General features: G+C 38.2%; 2 protein-coding genes across 2 annotated transcripts; both read left to right on the plus strand.

Moving 5' to 3' along the window:
- The first annotated feature begins 1,285 nt into the window (after positions 1–1,285).
- On the plus strand, positions 1,286–2,267 carry LOC121862560 (glycine-rich cell wall structural protein 1.0-like). The gene is made up of 2 exons (XM_042360866.1): positions 1,286–1,314; positions 1,596–2,267. Exons 1-2 carry the CDS (start codon positions 1,312–1,314, stop codon positions 2,070–2,072), a joined length of 480 nt encoding a protein of 159 aa, XP_042216800.1. The 5' UTR covers positions 1,286–1,311; the 3' UTR covers positions 2,073–2,267.
- A 5,965-nt stretch (positions 2,268–8,232) lies between these two features.
- Positions 8,233–9,496, plus strand: LOC121862642 (glycine-rich RNA-binding protein 3, mitochondrial-like). Its single transcript, XM_042360961.1, has 4 exons — positions 8,233–8,253; positions 8,351–8,386; positions 8,826–9,060; positions 9,450–9,496. The coding sequence occupies exons 1-4, from the start codon at positions 8,233–8,235 to the stop codon at positions 9,494–9,496; spliced, it is 339 nt and encodes a 112-aa protein (XP_042216895.1).
- Positions 9,497–9,955: the final 459 nt, after the last annotated feature.

Below are 9,955 nucleotides of genomic sequence, written 5' to 3' on the forward strand. Positions count from 1 at the left end.
AGCCGACAACAGTTGCAGATATTGACTATGATGCAACAGTCACTGAATGCCGCATAGATTTGTGGCTCAACTAACTCAACACAGCTAGAATAGTTACTTATGTATTAGGATATTTTATTTTTAAGGTAATAAAATGGCGGCGAAGGTGTGGCTATTGGGGGAGGCTGGAGGCCACGTTTTAAAAATAAAAGTGGTAGTAGTAGTAGTAATAGAAGCTTTTAATAAATATAAAATAGGCTTTTTATACAAAATTGTTCATCATCTTACCATCTTTACAAACTATGACGTACTGTATAACCTTCATTCTCGGTTGCGACAGATCCGAATGAAGGTCTTTCCTGAAAGGATCAGTGAATAATTCACAGAAATTATCCCCTTACGTTACTAGAAGGTTAACGACCAGACCTACACTCACGCAACTATGGTCAATATTTTGTCACATTATCATGTTTTTTGAGTTTGATTAAGACACTCCTCTGGTGTCCGGATGACCGCACGCCTCAATAGAAAGGGACCAAAGGAGGTGATATTGATACTCTTATTCATTGATGCAAACTTTGACGCTAATACTGATTACCAATACGCTAATAATGATGTTAACATTGATGCTAATTCTTATGCTAACATTAACAACAATATTAGCTTACATTGAAGTTTACATTAACGAAAACATTAACACTAACATTGATGGTATCATTTGCGCAAACATTTGGTATACGCCATGTAAACAAACCCCAAGGCTCAAGTTATGAGAGTAATATCATATCAACAATATGTAGTAAATGAATAAAACATGACCCGTGACCATTACTAAATCCTGGTGTCAATATAGGCATACCACCTTTAAGGTTTAATTGCATAATTAACGCATTTCATTTCATTCAAGGGAAACTATATAAAGCAAGTATGCGAAAGGAGCGTAATAATGGAGACTAGGGGTGGTCATTTTCAATCTTTCAGGCAGCACAATTGGTTGAATCAAATGAACATAACGATATTTAAAAAAAATGCATTTAAAAAATATTGTAAGGATTTGATATTACACGACAGGAATCCATACCGTCAAAGAGCAGAACACCATAAAATTTAATCCCACACAGTATTTCATTTAAGTTGAAAGTCCAAAACATATGCAGTAGGTAGGTACATCAAATAACGTATTGTTTATCTAACGAACATAATAATTGGAGCTTAACTGAGTGATGAGGAAACAGTCATGCAGTCAGCTATCACCTGAGGGAGGTATAAAAGCTCTCAGCCATACACCTCTTCATCCAGTCAACAACTGAACTTGATCCTCCCAACATCAGTATGGTAAGACATAATTTATTAAGTAATTTACAGCAGTTGCTGGTACAGGTGAATGTATAGTTCAGGACAGATTTAATAATTATATTATGAGCAAATGGTGTACAGGTTCATTATAGTAAAGTCTGTACTAAAGAAAACTGTATATCAAAGATTGTAAACAAATATCATGTTTTATGCACATAAATAAACAATACCCTTCTTCGTTTGGTAAAAGAACTTATTTGTAATACTATTTAATTCGTGAGAATAACTTACTAATATTATTTTATCTCTGACAATTTCAGAACCTGTTGCTAGTGACCTTGGTGGTGGGGATCCTGGCTGTGACCAGTCTCGCCAAGCCAGATGGGCATGGAAGTGGCGGCGGTAGCGGAGGAGGGTTTAGTGGTGGTGGTGGTGGCCATGGAGGTGGTGGTGGAAGCGGTTATAGTGGTGGTGGAGGCGGATATAGTGGTGGTGGAAGAGGTTATAGTAATGGCGGTGGCAGTTATCATGGCTCAGTCGGCGGTGGTGGCGGTTATGGTGGCTCCAAAAGTGGCAGCGGTGGGAATGGTAGCTCCAGCGGTGGTGGCGGAGGGTATGGTGGTTCCAGCAGTAGCGGTGGTGGGTATGGCGGCTCCAGCGGCGGTGGTGGTGGGTATGGTGGCTCAAGCGGCGGCGGTAGCGGTGGTTATGGGGGTTCAAGTAGCGGCGGTGGCTACGGCAGTGGCGGTTCCGGAGGTGGCGGTTATAATGGTGGCGGTGGAGGTTATGGAAAATAAATGTAAACATAAAGAAATGAGACACACCAGTACTAAGTTTCCTGAATTCTTCTTCGTCAGTTTGTCTCTCGTGATTCTTGTGTAGTAATAATAAAACTTAAACGACTGTGAAAATAACTTTGATTGACACGAACTTCACTCTCCTGACATCGTTTACCAAGAGTAATGCAAAAACAAATAAACTGTAGAATTTGATGGTTAATTTTACTGGCATGTAAATTCGAATTCAATGGGGAATATTATGCTAAAAAATTTGGTATGGCAATGGGTAATCCACTCTCACCTGTATTAAGCAACCTACATATGGAATTCTTTGAAAAGAAACTATTAAATAATATTTTACCACCCTCAGCAGTCTGGTTTAGATATGTTGATGTATTATGTCTCTGGCCATGTAATGAGGACCTAAAAGCTTTCCTGCCACAACTTAACAACTTAGCCCCCTCGATCAAATTCACTGTGGAATTAGAGCAAGACTGTAAATTGCCATTCCTAGACTGTCTGATACACAGAATAGGTAACACTTTTAAGTTCAGTATTTATAGAAAACCAACTAATGTGTGTTCATACATTCATTATTATTCTGCTCACCATAATAAAGTCAAACAGTCAGTATTCTCAACAATGTTTTTACGCGCCTTGAGAATTTGCAGTCCGGAATTCATCGATGAGGAATACAAATATATATATATAATATTGGCTCAAACCTTAAATACCCTAGATCTTTCATAGACAAATGCTTAAACATTACTAAGAAAACTTTTTATAGAACTGACCCCAAGCCCACCCATGACCATAAGAATATCTTAATATTACCATTTCACAAAAATTTCTCACACATTCCTGCACAGCTAAAAACCTGGAACGTCAATGTGGCATTTAAAAACTCATGCACTGTTAAACAAATGTTAATCAAGAACTCCCCCAACAACACAATTGGTTGCATTTATAAAGTTCCTTGCAAGGAATGTAATATGTTTTACTTAGGCCAGACAGGTAAAGATCTTGCAACTAGAATTAAACAACACAAATACAGTGTTAGGACATGCCAGGAATCCAATGCTCTGTTTGTTCATTTGAGGGATAACAAGCATTGCATTGACTGGGATAATGCCTCCTCAATATTTCCATGTAATTCAATTGATAGTAGGAACATCATAGAATCTAGTCTTATTAAACATACCGAAGCATTCAACATGAATTTGAGTAACGGCATGTACAAGCTGGACAATTTTGTAATTAAGAAGATTTGTGATCAGGTGAGAAGGCCGGGTCACTTGACCATCTGACCTGACCACCAACCGTTGTGTGCTATTTAAAGATTAGTAGGGTCATTACCTAATACCTGACCATTGTGGACCTGGTCTCACCCTCCTCTGTATATATACACCTTGATTTGTATTACTCTCTCTAGTCTGTACTCACCCCTGAAGATGTGAATTACACGAAAGCGCTTGGGAACTTCGTGTTTTCTTCTTTCCTTGTGGTATATATATATATATATATATATATATATATATATATATATATATATATATATATATATATATATATATATATATATATATATATATATATATTCTTTCCAATAAATTTCTAAAATTTAGTTCAATAACAGGTCTGTTTCTATTACTTATACTGTATATTACTCCGTATTAATTATATCTTGCTATATTTTCCATCTATAAAATACACAATAGTTCTTACACTCCCCCTTTCCTGACAAATAATAATGAAAACTCCATCCTCAGTGTCCAATGATATATTTTATATGGTGGCACCATTTACATTTCTGAAATTAAATATGATAGATATGTATGAGTTAAGTCTCCATTCTAACCCCCGAAAAAAAGGACAATACTGATGTTATTTATCTGCCTCAACCCAGAACTTCCTGAAGGTGGGACCTGCTTAATATTGATATAAATCCTGTAACCTGGAGAGTCGCAGTGAACTCAAGATATAATTCACCCACCCTGAACCATTTCTTCATCCCTGAATTATTGATTGGTGTGTACAATATTTAAGGTTAAGTTCCTTTCCTTAATCAGATCTCACTCATGATAATGGATATGTGGATAACTATGATAAACGTTTTCTTTCATTTACTGTACAGTACATCCTATGTAAGTGAGGATTAAATAGCTCCTATCGTTAAACTAGGATTATACTTATATTAATTACCTCAAAACCTAATATCAATGTAGTAATGATAAAAAATTCATCTCTATGTCCTTTGTTACTGCAGTTAGTAGTCGAGGGCGCAATTTTCAAGTTTTTAATAGTTGTTAGTTACTCACAGTTCATTATAATAAATGAGTGAAAGGTAATACGAGTAGTAGTTACATCAGAGGCAACGATACCTGGTAGAGGAGCGGCAAATTGTTGAAAATTGGCATGAGGATTCAACATGGGTTAATTATCAAATCTCCCTGATTCGACAATGAAAATTCCAAGATGGCCACCAAAAGTGGATGTCAGATTTTCCTTTTGGACTTAAAGTTTATTGTGTTCCTCAATTCAGGTGATTTTAGTGTTGATTTCCGTGTTTTTGAGTACGTAGAACCTGAATTTTGTGTTGAAAACTCTGAAATGGAGAGCATTCAAATGAAACATGCTTATGAAGAGTAAATGTCAATGTACCACCAGGGCACACTGGTGACAACACTGCTGTGAAACTCAAAATGGGGCTCAGTGTCAACTAAGTACGAAACTTATATTAAAGATTAATTTATATATATATATATATATATATATATATATATATATATATATATATATATATATATATATATATATATATATATATATATATATATATATATATATATATATATGTGTGTGTGTGTGTGCGTGTGTTACCTAATTAGCATCAAATAAGGTTAGGTAGCCTCACCCGAATTGACAGGATGTACCAGCGTGGGAGAGCCGAGCCAAGGGTAATGGGGTTAAAGTTAGGGCAATCAATTGATTAAACCTAGTTGTATCTCATAGAAGGAAAGTACGCATGATACAGAGTGGTAAAAGGAAAAACCTTCGACTCTGTACCACAATGGCGATGAATATTGGTCCTAAAAGTAATCCTGGGCCATGTGCTGTCTGTGTCATGATATAAAAAGGAAGAACTTAAATCTCCAAGGACTAACGCAACTAGAAGAGAGAAAGATGGCTACAGCAAATTAGCCAAGAATATTCCTCTTTTTAACTCAATCAATGCCCTTCCAATAAGGCTTGATATGGAAACACTACATGATGGAGATGGTATTGCAGAGACAATGAGGAAAAATACTGCCAAATATCATGAGAGCTGTAGATTTAGGTGAGCAACATAATGTTGCAAAGAGCCCCAAAAAGAGCAACCACCTCTGTAGTTGACAGTGATGAAGGTTGCCGAAGTAAGGTGCTATGAAAGCCAAGAGACACAAAAAAACACAACAGAATGCTTTTTGTGTGACAACCCAGCACCAGAGAGTGCTCTCCGTCAAACAATGACAATGAAACTCAGTGACAGAGTCAATGAATGTGCAAAAAGACTCAGTGACAAAAGATCCCTTGCTAACTTAGTGCAAGAGATGTAGTGGCACAAGGGGTGAAATTTTAACCTGCTTGCTGAGCTGCACTGTACAATAGAGAAAGAGCTTATCTTAGTGCAAAGGATACGAAAAAAACACAAAGAACCATGACAAAAAGATGAATATTCACTGGCTTTCTCTGAATTGGCGACACATCAATGAGACAAAAACTGCATGTGAAGGTTCTCATGGAACAATTTTTAGACTAGCAGACTAACTTGGTGTCGAATCGCCTGAAATTTATTCTACTAGGCTTAAGAACCAATTAGTTTCACATATTCCTCAACTGGGAGCTCACAGTCAAGGAAAAGATGTTTTGCTAGCATTCCAAGAGGATGTAGGCTCCATCCTGGCTGAGGTTGGCAAATACAGTGAAGATGTTCATTTGGCCAAGGCTGAGAAAATAATAAGGCAGAATATGCTCAAACACAAGTCAAAATTCCTAACCATACTTGATGATAGAAGTATCGAATATGCAGCTCCTTCATCAGTTATGAGTGAACATGGCACAGATAATAAATCACAAATTCAGCATGGAGCATCCAAGTCAGTTGTTGCTATGTCATTAGCAACCATAATACGCCTCTAGAAGATTTGATGCCATGCTCCCATGAAGAGGCAGATACCCGCCTCTTTGTATAAGCAAGACAAGCTGTAATGGAAGGCAGTAAAAGAGTCCTCATAAAAGCCAATGACACAGATATCATAGGTCTTGAAGAAATGTGGATTTCTTATGGTCATGGGGCTTAGGGACTTATACAAGATGGATTCCTGTTCATGAGTTAGTTGTAGACATAGAGCCTGAAAAAGCCACTAGAATCACATTTTTCCATGCATTCGGTGGTTGTGATGTTGTGTCAGCCTTCCTTGGAAAAGGTAAGAAGACTGCATGGCAAACATGGAATGTGTTAAACGAGTTCTCCAGTACCTTCATCAAACTCAGTCAGTGTCTTACATCAGTTAGTGAAGAAGACCTCCGTGTCTTAGAAAGGTTTGTGGTGGTGATGTAAGACAGGGTTAGTCCACCATGTAAAGCGTGCAGCCTATCAAGGTGGAATAATTTGGAGGTCAGGTAACTGCAGCACAATCAGACATTCCAAGTCGTCCTAACTGGGGCAGCGAGTTGTCAAGAACTGACCAAGTGTTCTTGCAAGAAATACTGTGGATAGCGATGTAAATGTATCAGCTCTGGTCTCACTTGCACAGCTGTGTGTGCATGCACATACCAGCATCTGTAAATATAAAAGAATTCTTATAGCAATATCTCACAAGGATATGAGCAAAAGATAAACATGTTTCTCATTGTTTAACTAAGAATTGCTTACACTTTTTATGAAAAGAGGTAAAAATATGTGTTGAACCGCAACTTTATGCATACAAGACATATCTGAGCGTTCCAAAACAATCATAATCTGTTCCAGCATGTGTTACGAGTTGGGGATTTAGAATATAGTTATACGTCTACCCAGATCCCAACAGGTAACAACAATAAAAAAAAAACAAAGACAATCGGACTATAAAAGGGTAGACAAAGGATGCGAGTTTTCGTTGTATATAATAGAGTACCATAAATCCCTTAACAAAATATTCAGCTTATAAATTACCCTTAACCAAACTTAACCTAAACATTAACAGTATATACATATTAATACAACATAAACAATCTTGAGGCAAGTGGACGTGGGGGAGTTAATACAAAATACAAGTACTTAAGTGAGGAGCTGAGATGGCTGACGAGTAAGGCTGAGTATTGTAGAAGACGGTAGGTAGTCACTGCACGTAGGTTTAGAGGATAGATGATCCTGTGGTCACTTCCCAGAGCCAAGTGCTCTTTCCTCGAATTGGAGCTGACAAAGAAGACTTTGAGGAGGTGACGCAACAACCAGGATAGGGAGAAGGGAAACCTCGGAGTGGTAACTAAGACGAGTCATACTCGTGTCTCGTCCCTAGATGGCGTTGCTCGTGGTGCTGGGTAGGTAGATCAGGACAATAGATGGCGTGGTTCGTAGTGCTGGGTGGAGGGGTTCGTAACAGCATGCTTTAAAACATTAGAATAGACACCTTATGTGCACAGATTGCCCAATAATAAGTCGATATATGTACAAATTGTTTTCAGTTAGGCAAATTTGGCGGCCATCTTGGAAAATGGCTACATCTTGGAATTTTTAATGTTCAATCGGATAGATTTGATAAGTAACCCATTCTTAATGTTTATATGAAATTTCATGCTTGTATGATCATTTATGATTTACAGGATTACTGTTATCCGCTCCATTAATAATGTCAGGGGAACAGAATAGCAGTGGTGTTTGTGTGTTTAACGCAAATAAGATAACCTTTATTTTTCTAAGGAATTTTCAAAGCTAAAAATGGATTTAAGGGATGTAAATAATACCTTCAAATGCTCTACCCTTATGATCCCCAGATACAACGTGAAGGTCATTCTCCAAGGGGCTGGCAATGAAAGCTCACAAATGGGATAATTTCTGCAGCTTTTTCACAACACTCAAAGATTTTCATAAGTGACAATGCTCCATCAGGCGCCGCCTGTTACATAGCAGAAGTTAAAAAATTGAATCTTTTCAAATATGAAGTTTGTTACTCAATTGGTAAGTGGAGCTAACTCATTAATGAGGAAACAGTCACGCAGTCAGCCATCACCTGAGGGAGGTATAAAAGCGCTCACCTAGACTTCTCTTCATACAGTCAACAACTGAACTTGATCCTCCCAACATCGGTATGGTAAGACTTATTATGACTTAAGTAATTTATCATCGTCTTCTATAAGTGCATTCTTCACTTATCTTATTAATAACAGTTCAGCTCATCAGCATGACGAGTAAAGGAGTTGCTGGTATAGGTGAAGGTATAGGCACAAGTTCAAGACAGATTTGAAAATTATATTTTGAACTAATGGTTTCCAGCTTCACTGTAGTAAATTATGTACAAAAGAAAACTTTATATCAGACAAATGTTATACATATCGTGTTTTTTGCACTCAAATAAATAATACTCTTCTCTGTCATTGTTAGTGAAGTTTCAGTGAAGCAAACCTTTTCTTGTTGATTTACAGAAAGTAACTGACCTAACATCTCTGTGGTAAAAGAACTTATTTATAGTACCATTATATTAACTGATATTAATAACCTTAATAAAAATAGTTTATCTCTGACAATTTCAGACGCAGTTGTTTGTGACCATGGTGGTGGGGCTCCTGGCTGTGACCTGCCTCGCCAAGCAAGAAGGGCATGGTGGTGGCGGCGGTGGCGAAGGTGATGGCGGCGGGTATGGTGGTGGCGGTGGTGGTGGCCATGGAGGTGGTAGCGGAGGCGGACATGACGGCTCCAGCGGCGGCGGTGGCGGGTATGGCAGCTACAGCGGCGGCGGTGGTGGGTATGGCGGCTCCAGCGGCGGTGGTAGGTATGGCGGCTCCAGCGGCGGCGGTGGTGGGTATGGCAGCTCCAGCGGCGGCGGTGGTGGGTATGGCGGATCCAGCGGCGGTGGTGGTGGGTCTGGCGGTGGTGGTGTAGCGGCGGTGGTGGTGGGTATGGCGGATCCAGCGGCGGTGGCGGTTCCAGCGCGGGTGGTGGTATGGCGGCTCCAGCGGTGGCGGTTATGGCGGTTCTAGTGGCGGCGGCTATGACGGTGGGAGTGGAGGTTATGGAAAATAAATGTAAACATAAAGAAATGAGATACACCAATACTAAGTTTCCTGAACTCTTCTTCGTCAGTTTGTGTCTTGTGATTCTTGTGTTGTAATAATAAAACTTAAACGACTGTGAAAATAACTTTGATTTACCCCAAGATCGCTCTCCTGACATCACTTACCAAGTGTGGTGTAAGAGTAAATAAAGTGTAATGTACACATGTGAATTATAATAATAAACACATAGCTCTACTGTATTAACAATTTCTACAGTTAGGTGTAAAAGAAATGAAGTTGTTTAGTTTTTTGTGATGTGCTACTTAAGTTATTTTATGATATACTATAAACATCTTCATTTTATCTCTACATGAATAAAAAGATGCCGACAAAGATTTTTTTTCAATTACTCAGTTTACAATTTACCCTTTTCAAATAAATGTTAAAATGATACATTATTAAAAGACGCTTACTTATTCTTTTGGTAAAACTTGATGTAGAAATTCCAATAACTTACTTGCTAATACAGTACAGCTATTACTTCCACTAACTATGAGATCAGGGTTTTCTGAATATCAGTGGAATATTTAAATAGTATCAGTAAATGTAGCGGGATAATACTTCGCAAATTGTATCCAGGATAAGAGACTAGATGTATCTGTATTTTT

The sequence above is a fragment of the Homarus americanus genome, unplaced genomic scaffold (assembly GCF_018991925.1).
Source record: "Homarus americanus isolate GMGI-L3 unplaced genomic scaffold, GMGI_Hamer_2.0 scaffold31037, whole genome shotgun sequence".
Taxonomy (NCBI): domain Eukaryota; kingdom Metazoa; phylum Arthropoda; class Malacostraca; order Decapoda; family Nephropidae; genus Homarus; species Homarus americanus.

What these genes read in the sequence shown, in the direction of transcription:
- LOC121862642 (XM_042360961.1), top strand. Translation starts at nt 8,233, where the DNA reads ATGAAGTTTGTTACTCAATTG. An exon ending in TGAAGTTTGTTACTCAATTG is followed by an intron (nt 8,254 to 8,350) that starts GTAAGTGGAGCT and finishes CTCTTCATACAG; the next exon opens with TCAACAACTGAACTTGATCC. An exon ending in ATCCTCCCAACATCGGTATG is followed by an intron (nt 8,387 to 8,825) that starts GTAAGACTTATT and finishes TGACAATTTCAG; the next exon opens with ACGCAGTTGTTTGTGACCAT.